This window comes from Trematomus bernacchii, unplaced genomic scaffold (genome assembly GCF_902827165.1).
Source record: "Trematomus bernacchii unplaced genomic scaffold, fTreBer1.1, whole genome shotgun sequence".
In the NCBI taxonomy this organism is placed as follows: domain Eukaryota; kingdom Metazoa; phylum Chordata; class Actinopteri; order Perciformes; family Nototheniidae; genus Trematomus; species Trematomus bernacchii.
In genome coordinates this window covers 145,168-165,233 of record NW_022987598.1, presented here as the reverse complement: position 1 = coordinate 165,233, position 20,066 = coordinate 145,168, and the positions used below count along the sequence as shown (strand labels likewise).

The window sequence follows — 20,066 nt, the reverse complement described above, 5'->3', positions numbered from 1 at the left end:
TCTGCAGACACAAACACAAACACTCTCTCATGTGTGAATAATGTGAGTATAGGTTGAGTTAGTGAACTGTGTGCTTCTGAAAGTGCTGCAGCAGAGGGAGCTTGTGCAATGAGAGTTTACTTTACTGAAAAACAAAGCATAGTTTTTGCACAATATACTTTCCAAGAAGCAAGCACATTTAGAAAATCAAATCATTATTAAATTATGCAATCAAAACTTTAGGAAAGAAGTTAAACAAATGTTAAAATTAATAGATTTGCATTCAAATATCTTACTGTGAAAAATAGTCCTGCTTTTTTTTGTGGTGCAAATATCTCGTTTTTTGGTGGACTGTCATGTTTTCAGATTAGAGTTAGAATGGGAAGTGAAAATGGAAGTAGTGAAAGCATGGAGAAATGAAAGAGGGAAGGAGAAAATATATTACAATTACAAAAAGTGAAGAGATGGAGGGAACATTTAGTGATATTTCATGTTTGTCTGCAAATAAACTAAGCCCCAGTGCACCAAAAGATGAGTTTCAGGAAAATGAACACAGCTACCAGATATTTAGAGTGAATAAGGCGGACAGTATTTCACCTTTGATATGAAAACATAGTAAGTAGGAAAAGAGAGTGAAGCATTTTTAAAAACAATGCTCTTTTCTCCCCTTATCTGTTACCAGAGAACATACATTGGCTTACATAAAAATGCATATTTAAAGATTTTAAGAAAAAGGGTTTTTGGGCAAATTCACTTTAAAGGGGCTTTTGGGAGGGTTTCCCGTTCCTGTAGTGTTATATAGGTTTTAGTGCATGTTAACGGTCTGCAAAGGCTAAAATCCCCCAAAATGTACCTCTGGAACATCACTATTGCGGCTTTCACACCAGCGCTTTTCCCTTTCTAGCTCCTAGCTAGAGCTTTTCTGGTTCAGCTCCGGTTTCCCTTTTCAGCTCCCGCTCTGTTCACACCGCCCAGCTGCCGCTGCTGCGTCATGACGTCACAGTTTACATCGCTGATTTTCTTCCCCAACGGAGCTCACAACAACAACAACGGGGAGGGACTGCGTCGGGTCGATGATCGTGTTGCTTTTAATCATACGAAGCCAGATTAAATTAAATAACGACTTCTCCAACCTTATACTTTTCTCCAGAGCGCCGTGGTTCATTGTTTATTAATGTGTTTCAGCGGCATTTACCGACCGCTGCAGTGCTGGCTGCTCTTCCACGGGAGTTTATTCTCCCGTTAGCGCCGGGTTAGCTCACACGGCTCTAAAGTATTCACTGTCTGACTGTCACACAAGCAGCTGATACATATCCCCAGTTCCCCTTAAGTGAATGTGTGTCAGTCTGAATTGACGCTGTTTGGCATCACAACGCTGTTATGAAAGTTTCTCTGGTATAACATGGGTGATGTTAGCATAGCAACCGAAGCTAAACTGACTACTTGCTAAGCCGTTTTCTACAGGCAGATTTTACCGGTGTATTTTTCATTATGATTCTACTTGTGATAGTCGGACATGACAACCTGTGCAGCCCATGTATTGATTCCATCCGATAGCTGCTATAATAACAAACAAAACGTCTGCCTGCTCTCCACAATGATCAATAACAGCGAACGGATGGTCAAAGTAAGGTACAAATAAACAGAATCACACGAAGCCTGGTTAGTGTTGCCTGACTTTATAAAGTGTGTTTTTTTTATAAGTGTGTGGTTGCCTTCTAGTCACTTTGCTCAGCGCTACTGCTTGTAGGCAGGCATGACGAGACTCTTCAGTCGACCCATGTTCAGGGGAGGTGGGTTTAGTTTCCTGCACGCCTCAACGTAAGAGAGACGTAAGCGACGCCGCGTCATAGCTCCGAAGCTCTTGCCTCTAGACCGACAATTTTTTGGAGCTGGAAGTGAACCGCATTCCGGAGCTATGACGCGGCGCCGAGCCGGAGCTGGAAAAGCGCCGGTGTGAAAGGGGCATATAACACTCTTCTATTGGCTAAGGGGCGGGACATCTCTAAGCGGTTGACCAATCACAACAGAGCCGGCCAGCTAGCCAATCAGAGCAGACTGGGCTCTGGTTTCAGACAGAGGGTGAAAAGAGGTACTGCAGCACAGGCAGTGTGAGAAAATAAAGAGCTTTTTGAACATTAAAGCATGGAGACATGTCCCAGTAGAGACACTACATACTGATATACACCTGAACATCAGCAGGAGAGGACACTTTAAAGTAGAGACACTACATACTGATATACACCTGAACATCAGCATGAGAGGACTCTTTAAAGTAGAGACATTACATACTGATATACACCTGAACATCAGCAGGAGAGGACTCTTTAAAGTAGAGACATTACATACTGGTGGTTGCACTCAAAGGGCCGGTTGTAACTTTCAATCTCAATCTTTCTTTCTTTATATTGCACATTTAAAACAACCTCAGTTGACCAAAGTGCTGTACGGGGAACAAATATAAAATAACACAATAAGAGTAAAATAATAAAACCATAATACAAAATAAGATAAAAAGCACAATAACTAGAAACATATAAAAACACATACAAATGTTATGTTCAACTAGTATTAAAAGCCAGTTCAAAACTTTAAGACTATATATAAATACATATATAAATATATTATATATATAAAATAATTTATTATATTACATAATTGCCTCTGCATTGGATTATTATTGGATAGGGTAATAACTTCATCATTAAATACGTCTGAAAAGCAGAAGTCTAGGGCAAAAAATTGCAAGTCTCTTCAGTGTGCACATCACAAAATGAAATGCATTGTGGGACATGTAGTTTATGGACAATGTGCTTCTGTAAAGCAGCATTCAACGTATAATAAACATATTATATTCTTTGCAAGCTCTTACGGGCCAGATAACATATATTCGTGGGCCGCATTTGTATGGAGGCTGAACATGACTTAAGTATAAATAAATAAATAAATAAATGTGTAAATAAATGTATGAAGAAATACAGGAATAAATAAATAAATACATAAATAAATAAATAAATAAATACAGGAATAAATAAATGACGAAATAAATACAGAAATAAATAAATGTTGAAATAAATACACAAATAAAAGAATAAATAAATAAATAAATAAATAAAAGCATAAATAAATATGGAAATAAATACACCAATGTATAAATAAATAAAACAGAACACACATTATTATATATCTTTCATATATTTCTACATTTACTCGACATACATTTATTTATTTATTTATGTGTCGTATGCTAATGAGGTGGGCGGTCCTAACCTCAGTCTGAAGCAGGATTGGTTACAGGAGTGTGTGATCATTTCTGGCAGAGGGCTATACTAACGCCTGGCTAACCGCGCTGATTCGAATGCAGGAGCTTTACTGTTTAGCACTTATCTTTATACATCCATGGTTTATCCACAGTTGTAAGGATTATTTATGGGTATTGGTTTAAGAGCCATTGGAGATCATTAGCGGACCATTTAGAGAACGGAGAACCAAAAGACTATGTCCTCTCTTTGTCCAGTTTCGTGTGGAACGATGTATAGAGGACTTGGCTCAGCTCGACATGGATGTGGATGTTAACCCAGCAGTGTTTGAGAGTCTTCAAGAGATTGCCCGCCAACTTGAAATCCTCTCGGAAACAGAGGAGGCGACCCTTGGGCGTCCATCTTACATGTTGCCCCCAAACGTTATTGAAGCACATCTTCGTTGGGGGCACACCGCTGGGGACATCGCGAACGGGTGTGCGAAAGAACAATTATTAAAGAAGCCATTATTAGCGAGTTGCCGTGGGTGTACACTGTACACAGAATGAACAGATGTGACTTGCCACAAATCTCTTGCTTCTGCCTGGCTCCAACAATTTGCGAATCCTGCTTCAGACTGAGGTTAGGACCGCCCACCTCATTAGCATACGGACACATAAATAAATAAATGTATGTCGCGTAAATGTAGAAATATATGAAAGATATATAATAACGTGTGTTCTGTTTTATTTTCGACTTTTATTACTTACTGCCAGCCCACGGAGCTGTAATAATGGATATATTGCACATGTTTGCTGTAATTCATAATTTGTAAAATATTATACTACATGGGCTGTATGATTAAATCTTGTACCGTAAATGTTGTATTAAATAAAGTTAATATTACCGACGTAGATTAACGTCCCTGTAGCTTCTTATTGCACTAAGAAGCTTATTGCACTGTATATATATATACATATATATATATATATATATATATATATATATATATACATACAGTGCAATAATTCTTTCATGCTAAATGAAGCTCTGTTGCTTGGATATCACTAAATCCTGTTACAGCGTAATATAAAAGTACATAACGATTGATGTGTAAATTAGCATAATTACTAGCTAACCGCTAGCTGCTAACTGCCGCCTCGTTAATATCAAATCTATCATAATAACAAACCATTACCATGCTGTCATGAACGTGCAGTGCTGTTACGTGTACGCAAATTGACGTGCTTGATGTGAACGAGCATTTTGGGGGGCATGGTTAAAGTTGCGCATGCGCTATGAGCGCACATACGGGTACTTCTCAGGCATGCCGGGTAATCTGTGACGTTTCGCTCTCTCAAAAGTTGGGCCATTTTATCATCATGCGCGAATGAGCAACTCTCATAGGAATGAATGAGGCCCCGCCTCCCACGCTGTATCCAGTTCTTATTATACATCCATGGGCCCAACCAGTGGAGAAATACCCGGAAGTGCCCGGCAAATGGTCTACCGCGCCTATTGGTCGGTTTTTATTGTCAAAATGAGATGTTTTTAATTTATTTTTTAATCATCACACTTGATTTCGCCGATTTTCTTGTTGCCCTAGCTGGTCGACACCTCTTTTAGCAGAAACAAAGGCTACATTAATGTATTCGATGTTAATCCATGTGTGTGGAGGTGAGGATGTGGAATTAACGGACGTGACGTTGTGTGATTGCGTTGCCAGGCAACGCAATTTACAAACTCTTCAACTACAACCCTAATTATATTTTAAAACATTTTAGAAGGCCTCACGAAATACTTTAACCTGTTCCACTCTGAGCCTGTTTTTCAGGTCTCAGGCTCGAAAATGACATTCCCAGAACAAATGACCATATCTTCCCTTCTAAAAGGGTTAAATTAATAATCTTTGTTCTCAAAGTAATGATAAACCTGTGAGTTGGATGTAGAAGTGTCAGAATCAATATAAATGTTTTTTATTTTAAAGAAAATTCAGATTTTACATAGTAAAAAACTGTAAATTATAGTGTCCGTCCAAAAATTATTTTTTACAGATAGTGAAAACTACCCTTGGATGATGGGTTAGTAGACTAAAAGCTTTAGGAATCCAAAGTACAACATATAATAAGTACCCTGTATCAAGATTGATGCAAAACAAGTGAAATTTGACCTTTTTAGAGAGATTTAGCCAAAAACCCCCACTTTTGGGGTCATTTGGGTGGATTTGACCTATCTCTGGCCCCCCTTGGTCGATTTGGTTGGTTGACACACCCTTGTGACCGTTAGAGCCAATAGAATCGAAGGAGGAGACTCACATACACACACATTGTAAAGAAAAAATGTGGCCGCTTCGCGTGTGGAAAACGAAACCAAGGTGGAGGAATGTCTCCTTCTGGAGTTTGGAAACTAAAACGCAGTTGTATTGCTTATGGATTATCAGAAATAATTTCAAAGAAGGCACAGACACATAGGATGAACCTATGGATTAACTGCAGCATCGTTTTTTTATCGTTTTAATGCCATTGAAGACCACTTTTGACCAAGGTAAGCCATATTTACGTTTTTTAGCTACTTAGCTCCACATGTGATGATGTACGCTTTCGTTTATAGCGTCGCGAATGTTTATCACTGAGTGTTGAGGAGGGCACCGTTAGATTCAGTGTCTCCAGGACACCAAAAAAGAGTGTTTGGTTGTGCATCTAGGATAAGTAATAAGGGAGTTCTGAGTGAGTTTAAGTGCCTTTGTAGGTTCCGTTTTTCGCTCGAGGCTAATTCAGAGGCTGAGTGTTAGCATTGTGGGTTTTTTTTGAAAAAAAAAATTAAAAAGATCAGTTAGCTGAGTTTCTTCCCGTTACATGGATATAACACATTCATAGTTTTATTCAATATTAAGATTCCTTAGACGTTGTTTCCTGCAAATGACGCGTTTATCCGCCCGGTACCGGGGGGATGGTGTGAAACAGGTTGTAAATTAAAATGTAAATGTGAAGGGGTGTGTGTAATGTGGTGATTGACATTATTCACCCACGGATCTATGGGTTGGGGGTATTGTTCCGCACGGACATTTTAGTTAAACGGACTTACTGTTGATGTGAAATCCGAAAAAAAATACGTTATACACCATAACGGTGCACAGCTGATATAAAAGGACTTGTCGTTTTTAAAGATATTACTGATTTTCTTTGAATATCAGAATGTAAATACTGAGTTGAGAGAATAGTCAGGGGATTTGGGTGATGGGAGACACATCTATGGATTCAGAATTTCAATAGCTTACTGTTAAATGACGGATATACCTTTTATTTCTGTGATGTTTTACAAATCAGATATTATAAGTAAAACATGTGAAATAATATAGCAATATCCTGTACAATTATGTGAAAACATGAATAAAACTACACATCTTCAGATGTTATACATACACAAGTGTCCTACACTAATAATACAAAGTTATTATGGCTGTGTGCACCGCCTAGTGGTTAAAGCACGTTATTGAATTAGTTGTGTATATGATATGTCAATGATCCTTAGAAAATCTTGAAATCTTGAAAGGGATATGCAAAATAGCCATTATATACAGTCTTTAATTAACTATTAGTAGAGAATAACGAGTAATGAATATACTTTATAGGGATCTGCAGATAAATGTTTAGTTTTCTCAAGCAGCAACTATCAAATATCTCTCCTGATTGTTGGCACTTGACAATCACCTTTCCCTGAATTTTACTCAGGTGTAACTAAAGCCTGATTTAAGGGTTGTTTATATTTCACATCATTAATCAGAATCTGCAAAGTAACTAACATAAATGTAGTGGAGTAAAAATACCAGGTTAACCTCTGAATTGTAGTGGAGTAGAATTGCTGTTTTGTTTAGTAATGGATATTGAATATGGAATAAAGGTTTTGACAAGACCTGGTGTAACAATAATCAAAAAGGACATTAAAAGAGCTCCAGATGTCAATGATCTAAACAAAACAGCACACCTGAAATGTATTAAATACTTTATTAAGGGCAGTGAATTAGTTTTTTCTGTATGTTTTTCAAATCAGTGTTATACAGTAAGTGTCATAGACAGTGTTACATTGATATTATTATCCTTAAAATATATATAAAACAAAACCATTTATCTTTTTTTTTGGATGGTTTACTAATGACAGTTAATTCTGTTTCTGCTATTGATGGTTTCATTTTTGTGAAAAATAATAAAATAATAAAATTCAATAACGTGCTTTAACCACTAGATGTGCCTTTCTATCAGCTGTGCACCGTTATGGTGTAAATACAGCCTATCTACCAATTGGATCAAATATAAAAGTCAGCCGAATTAGTATTGATACTGCAAGGAGACGTATTGTGTGAAAATAAATGTAAGATGTGGTTTAATTGCTGATATATTTATGATCCACGTCACGTTTTCAGTTTTGGCGGCAGTGCTTCCTGTTTGTCCAGAAGTCTTCTCATCAGGGCTCTATAAATACAGAACTACGGCAGATATGTCATATTTAATGCAGCCAAACCGTGTATTACAATGCCGTTATGTGATGACCGCCAAAGAGAAAAGCAAGCAAACTCGGAATAAAGTATTATTTTATTTTTTTAAAATGTTTTCGGATTTCACATCAACAGGAGTCCGGTTAACTAAAATGTCCGTGCAGAACAATACCCCCAACCCATAGATCCGTGGGTGAATAATGTCAATCACCACATTACACACATTCCTTCACATTTACATTTTAATTTACATTAAAGTATTTCGTGAGGCTGTCTAAAATGTTTTTAAATATAATTAGGGTTGTAGTTGAAGAGTTTGTAAATTGCGTTGCCTGGCAATGCAATCGCACAACGTCACGTCCGTTAATTCCACATCCTCACCTCCACACACATGGATTAACATCGATTTAATACATTAATGTAGCCTTTGTTTCTGCTAAAAGAGGTGTCGACCAGCTAGGGCAACAAGAAAATCGGCAAAATCGAGTGTGACGATTAAAAAATAAATTAAAAACATCTAATTTGGACAATAAAAACCGACCAATAGGCGCGGTTGACCATTTGCTAGGCACTTCCGGGTATTTCTCCACTGGTTGGGCCATGTTAACAATACCGTGTAACTGTCACGTTTGAAGGGACGAAACCGTGACATATTCACGTCTCCCAGCATGGTAGATCGTCACATGTTCACGTCTTGCCGTGATACCGGGTTGATTTATTTCCATATTTATTTATGCATTTATTTATTTATTTATTATTTTATTTATTTATTTGTGTATTTATTTCAACATTTATTTATTTCTGTATTTATTTCGTCATTTATTTATTCCTGTATTTATTTATTCCTGTATTTATTTATTTATTTACATATTTATTTATTTATTCCTGTATTTCTTCATACATTTATTTACACATTTATTTATTTATTTATTTATACTTAAGTCATGTTCCGTCCTCCATACATTTGGCCCCCGGGCCTTTAGTTTGACACCGCTGCTCTAGGGTGACAAGTGCATGCTGTATTTTTCAATAAGATAAACAGATTCATCAAAGATGGAAACAGTGGCAAATCGTTTCCACATACTGCACTTGATGTTGAGCCACACAGGGCCTGGAAATGCTGTAATCTTAAAATAAACATCCAGATTGTGTCTCAATGTAAGTTTGGCTCGGTCATCCACAGTGACTGTTTGTCAGTTCAAACTGATCCGTCTCATATCGGCCTGAATTATTCCTCTGTTGCCCTACTGAATATGTGCCTGAGGTTTTCTATATGGTGTCATACCTTCAGAGCTGCTGGTGTTAACCTCATTTTCATCAAACACTTCTCGTTCAGTTCTCAGAAGAAAAACACTGGAGGTGAAATGAGGAACCAGAAAACATCTTCCCACGTTCAACTTCCCCTCTTCTGTCGCTTATCTGCTGTTACCATCGGTACTGAGTTCTTGTTAAAGAAGCAGCCGATGAGAGACTCTGACAGTCGAGAGCCAGAGACCGAGAGAGAAGCACGATGTCTGAATTCAGAAGGATCATGATGTCTTCATTCCTGATGCTGCTGCTCCACTTTACAGGTGAGGATGCAGAGAACACACACTGTTTACGACTGTTAATGAAAGCTAGTGAGGGCGTCTTTCAATTGAAATCGATGTATCCTTGGGCAAGATGCTTAACCCCAAGTCGCTCCCAATGGGGAACGGTGTGTGAATGATACCTTCTGTCGTGGAGTTTGAATCAGTTTCTACATTTAATATCCACTTTACTCTATCGGGGTTGTGGGTGATGACGCGCCTCTCTTTGCTTCCTAACTAACTTTGCAGAGATCGTTGTAGTGTTGAATCACATCAGATTTATTCTTTGATCAAGGCGACATACAAACATGCAGACAAACTTCCTCGCTTCAAAGTAACTAAAAGTTCTCCCTATCAAAAAAGAACTAAAAGAACAAAAAGAACAAAAAGAACACGGTCAAAAGACTCTACCGCTTCCTGTCTAATCACACCCTCAGCTGTGTACTAATGTCATGCCATAGATAGACATATAGACATGAACGTCATATCCGACAGCAAATAAGTGAGACTTAAACTAACATATTTCAAAGCGTAGTGTGATTCACAAAAATAGATAGTTAAGAGATTCCTCTAAAGCCTTTTAGTAATAAGACAAACATTCAATCCATAATGATGAAAGGGAAATGGCTCTAACCCCTTCATTGAGCAAGGGGCACATTGCTCTGTATGAATTGGGTGTGAATGGGTGACTTGTTGTATGTAAAGCGCTTTGAGGGGGGAAAGACTGGATAAAGCGCTTTATAAATACAGTCCATTTAACATTTACCAATTACATTAAATAAAACAGCTTTAATATCACTAATGGTACTTTACTACGTACTGTTCCTTTAACTGAGAATGATGAGTTGTGTTTGTAACGTGGTGACTTTAGTGAACTCTTGGTCACTAAAACCCACATAGCAATATTCTTTAAAGTGATTGTCACACTCACTATGAACACTTACGTTAGTTATGTGGATCTGTAATTAACTCCGGTTTGAATGTGTCGTTAAATGATTCATTAAACTGATCAACCAGAACTCTAACTCTTTACCTTTTTATATAATACATCATTATTCTGTCAGCATTTATGACGTCTATATTTCTTTCTGCTTTTTCCCCCAACAGCTGCAGATGTGAAACAATACTCCCGTATTGTCAGAGTTGGAGATGAAGTCACTTTGCCTTTTGACAATGTGATACATGATCAGGATACGTGTGAGTATACTACCTGGTACTTCAGTGATTCAAGAAGCTCAGTGACGCTGTTTGAATACGGACGGATTCACAAAGAAGCCAAAGCTAAATCAGACAGACTGAGAGTTACAGAGAAATGTTCTCTGGTTATAAAGAAGGTCACAGAGGAGGATGTTGGTTTTTACTCCTGCAGACAGTTCAGATCAGGAGAACGACAAGGTCAAGACTCTCATGTTTATCTGTCTGTTGTTACCAGTGAGTATTTACATCATAATGTTTTCAAACTGTCTCTAAACTGAAACATTCCAATAATGATGATGATTACAGTGATGAAGTACATTTAAATGTTGTTACATATTGTGGTTGTCTTTTCTCTCACAATATCTCCATCTTCAGTGACTGAACATCAGGACAATGATGAGGTGACGTTACACTGCTCTGTGAAGAGATATGGAGGGTGTAGACACCCAGTGAAGTGGCTGCTTCAGGGTCAAGACGTGGATAAAGATCACAGAGATATAAAGACATCACAGTCTCTCTGCTCTGCCTCTGTGACATTTCTGACTTCTCTTTTTAGTAACACACCAAGGTCTGAGTTGTTTACTTGTGAAGTAACTGATGAGAACACAAGAGAAGAACATCAGTTTCCTTTCAGCCCTCAGTCCTCAGGTGAGAATATGATAATCTGTTTAAAATCATTCATCCTGATGCGTCACATCTTTATGTCGTGATGTGAGATGTTTACATTTGTTTTTATAACTGAACAGCATTTTGTTATTTTATTCATTAAGGTGAGGATGCAGGGAAGGGGACTGCAGTGTCAACAACATGGACAACAGTGAAGATGAGAGCAGCCGGAGAGACGACCAACACTACATCTGAAAACAATCAAACAGAACAAGAAGACAACAATAAAGGTAGAGTCTGAACAGAACAGATCCATTTAAAGTTAAGAAAGACATGTTGTTGATTCAGAGTTTAAAGACAAAGAGATAGAAACCTCTGAGTATATGTAACTCTTGTAACTTCTCTCTTCCAGGTTGGTGGTGGTGGATCATCGTTGTGATAGTGGGTGTTGCAGCACTCACAATAATCACTGTGGCTGTCATCAGACGGAAGAGGACTCAAGGTGAGGACATTCACACATTATACTTTACAAACTAGAAGCTTTGATGAACTTGGATTTTAACCCAAGTCTAATTTATTTTGTATTCTTTTGAAGGGAATGAAACGCAGACGGATGACAACGTGGTGAGATAAAACATAAATAAAATGTTTTAAAACTGAAAAATGTAATATTTATAAAATAATGATTTCACAAATGTAGCAGGGTTTAAGGTTTTTGTTATTCACTTTTCATGTTGTGGTTAACCTAAAACTTCATCAATCAACAAACAGTTATGACTGTAGACGAAGAAGATGGACCTCCATGCACATGCTTCTTATGGTACATACAAATACACACAGTAATGTTTTGCACATGCATTGAGAGGTACAGAGTGGAGAGGCAGCCAGTCTAGCCAGGAGCAGTTAGGTGGCTTGCTCAAGGGCACCTCGGCAGTGGCCCAGGAGGTGAACAGATACCAGTCCACACTCCGTATTTTTTTGGTCCGACCGGGATGTGAACCGGCGGCCTTTCGGCCCAAAGTCCAAGTCCCCCACTGCCGCCCGGGTGTTGTACGTTGCGTCAAAAGACAAAGTGAATTAAAGGCAGTATATTGTGCTTCTTACTTAGCAGCTATTGTGTTATAGGTGACATTAATAATAACTAATCATTATACATTTTATTTGTGCAGACTGATCCTGAAGATGGTGTTCCATACGCCTCCATCAGCTACACCAGGAAGAGCAGCAGGAAAGCCAGGGTGAGCTGTCTCATTGATTACACTGGTGATGTGACTTTATCGTCTATTCTACTCTAAATGTGAGCATAACTCACCGAACATCATGCTGTATTAAAGAAGACTTGGAAACTGAGATTGAGAACATAAAATCTGCAGGAAAATGTTTATTGAGGATATAAATCAAGTGAGACGTAGGGTCATTTTCTCACAGACTTCTATACAATCAAGACTTTCAGAACTCCTTTATGCATAATTACTTTTCTTCCCCTGCAGGCTCACCTTCATGATGATGATGATGAAGATGATACAGTGACCTACAGCACTGTGGGAGCTCCCTCCTCTTCCTCTGCTGCCTCCGCTGATCCCAGCCTCCTCTACGCCACCGTCAACTAACCAAGAAAGAAACCGATGTAATGTTTAAATCAATAGCATGATCACTTGGATCAAAGATTTAGAGTTTAAGGGCACAGCTAGCAGAGTTTAATCAGATTTATATTAACCTTGTTTTTGCTTTTTTGGCTTAAATGCATCAAAGTGAGAGTACAGCAGCAGCCTTATGAAAACATGTGAGTCCCTCTAGAGGTGGATTGTGAAAAAGGTTCAGACATGTTGGAGATTTACTGTATTCTGAATAATTAGAGCATGGGCAACATGATTTAAAAAAAATTAATTCTTGCTTGGTTTAATGAACCGTTGTTTAGTTATATCATTTAATGAAGTATTGCATTTTCTTTAGTATATTTGATTGTGTTGTATTTTACCAAATGAAGTTACCTAATAGCCTTACCAGACTGCAGATGTATTTCCTTGTAACACCTTTTCAGTTAAATATGTTTAGCTTTGTTTGGAGTTCTCAGGTGAAAATAAACTCTTTTAAAGGAGTTCTTGTTCAGCTGTCTTTAGTTTCAAACACTTGTATTTTCTCACCAGTAGGAAGCAGCAGAGATCCTCCCAACATGTGGAGGTCACTACTGTCCTCTCACACTGAGAAGCAGATCTCTGCAGACACAAACACAAACACTCTCTCATGTGTGAATAATGTGAGTATAGGTTGAGTTAGTGAACTGTGTGCTTCTGAAAGTGCTGCAGCAGAGGGAGCTTGTGCAATGACAGTTTACTTTACTGTAAAACAAAGCATCTTTTTAGCACGATTTACTTTCCAAGAAGCAAGCACATTTAGAAAATCTAATCATTATCAAATTAAGTCATGCAATCTTGACTTTAGGAAAGAAAAGTTAAACAAATGTTAAAATGTATATATTTGCATTCAATTATTTTACTGTGAGAAATAGTCCTGCTTTTCTTTTGGGTTTCAATATCTACATTTTGGGGAATTGTCATGTTTTCAGATTAGATTTAGAATGGGAAGTGAAAACACAACATACTGATATACACCTGAACATCAGCAGGAGACGACTCTTTAAAGTAGAGACACTACATACTGATATACACCTGAACATCAGCAGGAGAGGACTCTTTAAAGTAGAGACACAACATACTGATATACACCTGAACATCAGCAGGAGAGGACTCTTTAAAGTAGAGACACTACATACTGATATACACCTGAACATCAGCAGGAGAGGACTCTTTAAAGTAGAGACACTACATCCTGATATACACCTGAACATCAACAGGAGAGGACTCTTTAAAGTAGAGACACTACATCCTGATATACACCTGAACATCAGCAGGAGACGACTCTTTAAAGTAGAGACACTACATACTGATATACACCTGAACATCAGCAGGAGAGGACTCTTTAAAGTAGAGACACTACATCCTGATATACACCTGAACATCAGCCGGAGAGGACTCTTTAAAGTAGAGACACTACATCCTGATATACACCTGAACATCAGCCGGAGAGGACTCTTTAAAGTAGAGACACTACATACTGATATACACCTGAACATCAGCAGGAGAGGACTCTTTAAAGTAGAGACACTACATACTGATATACACCTGAACATTAGCAGGAGAGGACTCTTTAAAGTAGAGACACTACATACTGATATACACCTGAACATCAGCAGGAGAGGACTCTTTAAAGTAGAGACACTACCTACTGATATACACCTGAACATCAGCAGGAGAGGACTCTTTAAAGTAGAGATACTACATACTGATATACACCTGAACATCAGCAGGAGAGGACTCTTTAAAGTAGAGATACTACATACTGATATACACCTGAACATCAGCAGGAGAGGACTCTTTAAAGTAGAGATACTACATACTGATATACACCTGAACATCAGCAGGAGAGGACTCTTTAAAGTAGAGATACTACACAGGAAATATTGGTGAGTATTTTTTCCAGAGTAATTACTATTTTGCTCTGAAATAGTGATATTTAATCATTTTGGAGTGTATTTATTACTCATAGCTTCTAGAGTGCGATCAAAAATGCAGAGTCAATTCTATTGGAGTTAAACCATGACCACGCTGTAACGGAGCTGATCTCTGGGGCCATTGATCTCGGTCTCCGTTACGGATTATATAGCTTAATTATTGGCGAAGTATATTCATTTGTTCCACGCTAAAACATTGCACAGGAAGCATGTGATTATATGTCATTTATGCATATATTTGTCACGATCTGTCTATGTTTTAGTTTGTCTGTCTCTGTTTCCTGTTTTAGTTTGAAAAGTGTTCCCCCTCCCGTCTTGTCTGTTGCTGGTGATTGCGTTCACCTGGTGCCCTGTGTTTCTCCTCCCTCCTCACCTGTGTCTTGTTGGTTTGATTAGTCCTGTGTGTATTTAGGTTCTGTTTTCCTGTTAGTGTGTGTGAGGTCCTGGTGGCTGTGTTCACGTGAGACAGTCATATTGAGGCTGTGTATCCTGTACCACAAAGAGGAATAAATGCCCACACCGGGTTGTATTTGAACTCTCTGCCTCTGCCTCCTTGCTTGGTCGGGCCGCTCAATGGCCAGCTTCACACACGCCCACTCATGTTCCTTAAGCACTTTGGTTTATTGACCTTTTTTATTGTAAAGATCATTATGGTTCATTTATTCTATTCTGAGTAAAATTACCTTCTAGTTGGAGTGAAATGACGTTCGATTGGGAGTAAAATTACCTTCTATTATGAGTAAAATGGCAGTAGAGTTGTTTTTAATATACAATACATAGAGTAAATAACCATTAAGCAGAGTCAAATCTAAGCACATAATAGAGTAAAATGAACTCTAAAAATACAACTCTGAACAAAGAGTACATTTTACTCTATATAGGTTGGGACCAAATGTTATATTTTTAGAGTAAAATTTTCTTCAATTTGAGTCAATTTTACTCAGAGAAATTTACTGTGTACATACTGATATACACCTGAACATCAGCAGGAGAGGACTCTTTAAAGTAGAGATACTACATACTGATATACACCTGAACATCAGCAGGAGAGGACTCTTTAAAGTAGAGATACTACATACTGATATACACCTGAACATCAGCAGGAGAGGACTCTTTAAAGTAGAGATACTACATACTGATATACACCTGAACATCAGCAGGAGAGGACTCTTTAAAGTAGAGACACTACATACTGATATACACCTGAACATCAGCAGGAGAGGACTCTTTAAAGTAGAGACACTAGATACTGATATACACCTGAACATCAGCAGGAGAGGATTCTTTAAAGTAGAGACACTACATACTGATATACACCTGAACATCAGCAGGAGAGGACTCTTTAAAGTAGAGATACTACATACTGATATACACCTGAACATCAGCAGGAGAGGACTCTTTAAAGTAGAGATACTACATACTTATACACCTGAAAATGAGCAGAATATCGCCCCTTTAACATCATGTGAAACTGATGTTTATCATTCAACAATGCTTTGGGGGTCAAATAAAACATATTAGTCTTTAAATGTCAAAGAAATAACTCATAAATGATGATTTTACTATCATTTGACAGTAGCATGTGTTTGCTTGTCTAATAGAAGTCGCCTCCTTGCAAACTTTCGTTGCCAGAAATCTTGAATCTACACACACACACACACACACACACACACACACACACACACACACACACACACACACACACACACACACACACACACACACACACACACACACACACACACACATGTATAGACAGTAATTAGTGTGTGTGTTGAGCATGAAGAAATTGCAGTTTTGGGGGGGGGTGGTTGTTAATGCAGTTCAGGACAAAGGGCTGTCAAACACACTGATTCTGCTCCACTGGCTCCGCTACAGTACATGACACATTCCTGACGGATTAACGTGGGGAAATTAATTAAAACATAAATATGGATTAGCTGGTAAAGATTGCTAACTGTGTGAATCACCACCAGCTCTCTGAAGCCCAGTCTTACATCACACAATACAAGTTTAGACGTCATTTAAAGATGCCTAATGTGACTAAAGTGAGAAATGCAAGTGAATATCTATTTTTTTCTATGATAAAAGTGGATGTCTTTGGGCTGAGATATGGCAAGCACCCCCCCTTTATCTCCTCGAGCTGACACCCATGAATGAGAGTAATTACATCATTAGGCATACAAATGGGCTAATTTAGCTATTCTCCCTCTTGTCTAAAGAGTAAGACCATGACCCAATTTTAAATAACCAATCACAGCTCAGAGAAAACCTCCTGAGCCAATGGGCCGTGTGGCGCCACCCACCTGCATGAATACTAATAAGAAGCAGAATGATAACTCAAGGGGGGAAACTTGCAAAAGCCGCAGCTTGCTCAGTTTGTTCTGGAGATTACTTTGCCTCTTAAACCTTCACCATGGTCGACGCCTTCTGTGCAACTTGGAAACTGGTCGACAGTGAGAACTTTGATGAGTACATGAAAGCTCTCGGTGAGTAACAGGCTTTTTCTATCTGTTTTACATATAATATCTTAGTTTCATGCAGAAAAATCCCCTTTTTATGACATTTCTTTGCAGTTTTATCAGATTTAATTTTGTGGAAAAATGCTTTAAAATCTATTTCCTCCCCCTCAGGTGTTGGCTTTGCCACCCGTCAGGTTGGAAATGTCACCAAGCCGACTGTGATCATCAGCCAGGAGGGAGACAAGGTGGTGGTCCGCACCCAGAGCACCTTCAAAAACACAGAGATCTCCTTCAAGCTGGGAGAGGAGTTCGACGAGACCACCGCCGATGACAGGAACTGCAAAGTAAGACGACAGAATCATAAAAGGACCAAAAAACATGAAAAGAATAAGGCCAAAAACTCTTGATAGATACAAATGCAAGTACTTTTTATGCAGAAAAACCCTTAAAAGCAATTTTTTATGTTTTTTTATGAAGTATCCAGTGTCTTAACTGGACTTGTATTCTTTAAATCTTACTTATAAAAGTCACAAATGTCATTTAACCCAAGATTTCAATCCTGCAACATTGTTTTTCCAATAAAACTGTATTTTTTGCCCAATATTCAGAGGGTTAGGGGTATCTCCTTTGTTTCTCATTGTGGGTCATTAATAGGATTTGTATTTAATCCATGATTTAATTCGTGCATCTGTTCTGGCGCATTGTGTACAGTAGATACTTTAGATAGTATTTTCTCCACATGCATTCAGGGGGTCAAACAGGGTATTCCTTTGTTTGTATTTGTGGGTCAATGACAGGAATTGACATGTTGAGTTGTCCGGAAATAGACCAACAGTTGGCAGCTTCTTCATATGCTAATCTCAAAACACTCCTCTCTTTTGTCCTTCAGTCCACCGTGACCATGGACGGAGACAAGCTGGTCCACGTCCAGAAGTGGGACGGCAAAGAGACCAAGTTCGTCAGAGAAATCAAGGACGGAAAGCTGGTCATGGTGAGAGAGAAACACCCGGATCAACACCAGTTATTTGATTTGATTTATATAGAGTGAATATACTTAGCAATAGAAAGAGACATTCAAACCACAACAGATTTATTGTGTAGCCACGTGGATTTTCTATATTTCAATCCCACCATCTGGGTATTGTGCATTATTGATATATAACACCAAGAGAAAAGGCATTGTTTTAAATTGAGTTTTATATTATTTTTAAAGAATTCATTATGTTTTAAGGGCTTATAGGAGTCCATGTTGTATAAGCTATGACACTAAAACAGTAGCATTTGCCTCTCAGCTTTTCTGTTTTTGTAAAAATCAAATCTTAACGTGATAATGAATACAGAATATTTTATATTAATGGGAAATAAATGACGCTGTTTTCAGGTTATGATGGCAAGGCATAGGGTGTTTGACTTTACTTAGGGATCATTAGTGCATGACAAACTCTTTTTGGGCTCGTTACAAAAATAAAAGGCATTCAAATATCAAATGGAGCAACATAATATGTTAAAAAACAGTTTTTTGTCTTTCTGAAGCTCCAGAAATACAGCAAATTAAAAAAAATTGTTCTGTTTTTGTTGACCAAGCATGCAATTCTTTCAAATTAGCATGCATACATCAAACAAAGTCCCAACCTGTTGCCTTCCAGAAGCATCCTCACCCCTGATACTTCACTTAAGCTGTTAAAAAACGACATTTTCTACAATAAAATGATGGATTTGTGAACATTAAATGACCTCTCATGGTAACTGTTGTCTCTCTCTCTGCAGAATCTGACCTTCGAAGACATCCACGCGAGCCGCAGCTACGAGAAGGCATAAGTGCTCCGACTGCCAACATCCCAACCGGCCACAAAGTGTTGATTTTATAATTATTGTTGACTGTTTGCTTCTCTTTGCACTCCATCCTCCTCCACATGTCCGAGGCCTGCAGGCTGCACATGTTTTGTAAGAATTTTTGTTTTTATATATGAAAACATTTCTGTGGTGACGGATGGATCGTCTTTGAAAACCTGTGTGAGAAAAACATGAAATAAAAAAACACAGAGACTACATCTTTGACTCCTGTCTTATGTTTTGTAATAGTTCAATCATTCACTAGAAAGTAAAAAACCTCAGATAAAATACATTGTCTTAAACCCTCAGACATTGAATCCCCCCAAAAAAACTCAACCTTTGACCTCTGAGAGGAGGGGAACAGAAAAACCTTCGCTGCATGAGGCCATTAACTGTCAATCTACAAAATAAATCAACCTTATTTCACGACGTATCTTCAAAACCGGTGACTTAATGTGACTTTTATTTTGGAAAAAAGTTGGAGGAATTGCATTAATTTGCTAAATAACCCCCTCATAGAGAACAGTTGCTCTATTATTGGATTCTAACGCCTTAAAGGTAGGGTAGGTAATTTTGGAGAAACCAGCTCGAGTGCGCTAGAATTTGAAAATACACAACCGGAAAAAATCTGCCCCTTCCTTCAGACTTCCTTACAGAGCCCCTCCTCCAACACACACGAATGCGCACATGACCAATGAGGGCACGAGATAAGTTTGTGCACAGATGGAAGGCTGACAGGCAGGTAGGCCATCCAGTTATTTTAGCCGGGCCGGCTAAAATTATTGGTCGTGCTTTTTACAGAACCACGGCTTCCACAGATGACATTTTTTTATGGATTTTTTGTCAAAGCACTTAAGATATTCATTGCTATCGGGATGTTAAGAGCATTCCATGGAATAAAACAAAAAGTGTATCTCGAGCCGGTTTCTCAAACTTACCTATCCTACCTTTAAATGAGTCTTAAACCCTTGCTAGAGAGGTATAAAATGACAGTATTTATTCAAGTAATGCATGGATTAATTAAATGATTATGTCACCCAAACATATCTGATCACTCACCTCTCGTTGTGTTAAGCCTCTGGTTTTACCTGCAGTACTCAATGTCATTATTTGTTTAAT

General features: G+C 38.2%; 2 protein-coding genes across 3 annotated transcripts; both read left to right on the top strand.

Annotated features, from left to right (window-relative positions):
• The first annotated feature begins 9,179 nt into the window (after nt 1-9,179).
• Nucleotides 9,180-13,179, top strand: LOC117482516. 2 transcript variants are annotated; one of them, XM_034130623.1, is made up of 8 exons: nt 9,180-9,281; nt 10,386-10,709; nt 10,851-11,123; nt 11,246-11,371; nt 11,494-11,583; nt 11,677-11,705; nt 12,251-12,319; nt 12,572-13,179. In XM_034130623.1, exons 1-8 carry the CDS (start codon nt 9,221-9,223, stop codon nt 12,689-12,691), a joined length of 1,092 nt encoding a protein of 363 aa, XP_033986514.1. In that variant the 5' UTR covers nt 9,180-9,220; the 3' UTR covers nt 12,692-13,179. The 2 variants fall into 2 exon arrangements, with proteins under 2 accessions (XP_033986514.1, XP_033986515.1); XM_034130624.1 differs by lacking the exon at nt 11,246-11,371.
• A 3,798-nt stretch (nt 13,180-16,977) lies between these two features.
• LOC117482501 (fatty acid-binding protein, brain) lies at nt 16,978-19,165 on the top strand. Its single transcript, XM_034130587.1, has 4 exons — nt 16,978-17,141; nt 17,286-17,458; nt 18,004-18,105; nt 18,882-19,165. Exons 1-4 carry the CDS (start codon nt 17,069-17,071, stop codon nt 18,930-18,932), a joined length of 399 nt encoding a protein of 132 aa, XP_033986478.1. The 5' UTR covers nt 16,978-17,068; the 3' UTR covers nt 18,933-19,165.
• Nucleotides 19,166-20,066: the final 901 nt, after the last annotated feature.

Bases quoted from the DNA above. Each gene is read 5' to 3' on its own strand.
- LOC117482516 (XM_034130623.1), top strand. From the start codon at position 9,221: ATGTCTGAATTCAGAAGGATCATGATGTCTTCATTCCTGATGCTGCTG. The intron at 9,282-10,385 runs GTGAGGATGCAG...TTCCCCCAACAG, and splicing joins GCTGCTGCTCCACTTTACAG to CTGCAGATGTGAAACAATAC. The intron at 11,124-11,245 runs GTGAGAATATGA...TTATTCATTAAG, and splicing joins TTTCAGCCCTCAGTCCTCAG to GTGAGGATGCAGGGAAGGGG.
- LOC117482501 (XM_034130587.1), top strand. From the start codon at position 17,069: ATGGTCGACGCCTTCTGTGCAACTTGGAAACTGGTCGACAGTGAGAAC. The intron at 17,459-18,003 runs GTAAGACGACAG...TTTGTCCTTCAG, and splicing joins CCGATGACAGGAACTGCAAA to TCCACCGTGACCATGGACGG. The intron at 18,106-18,881 runs GTGAGAGAGAAA...CTCTCTCTGCAG, and splicing joins AGGACGGAAAGCTGGTCATG to AATCTGACCTTCGAAGACAT.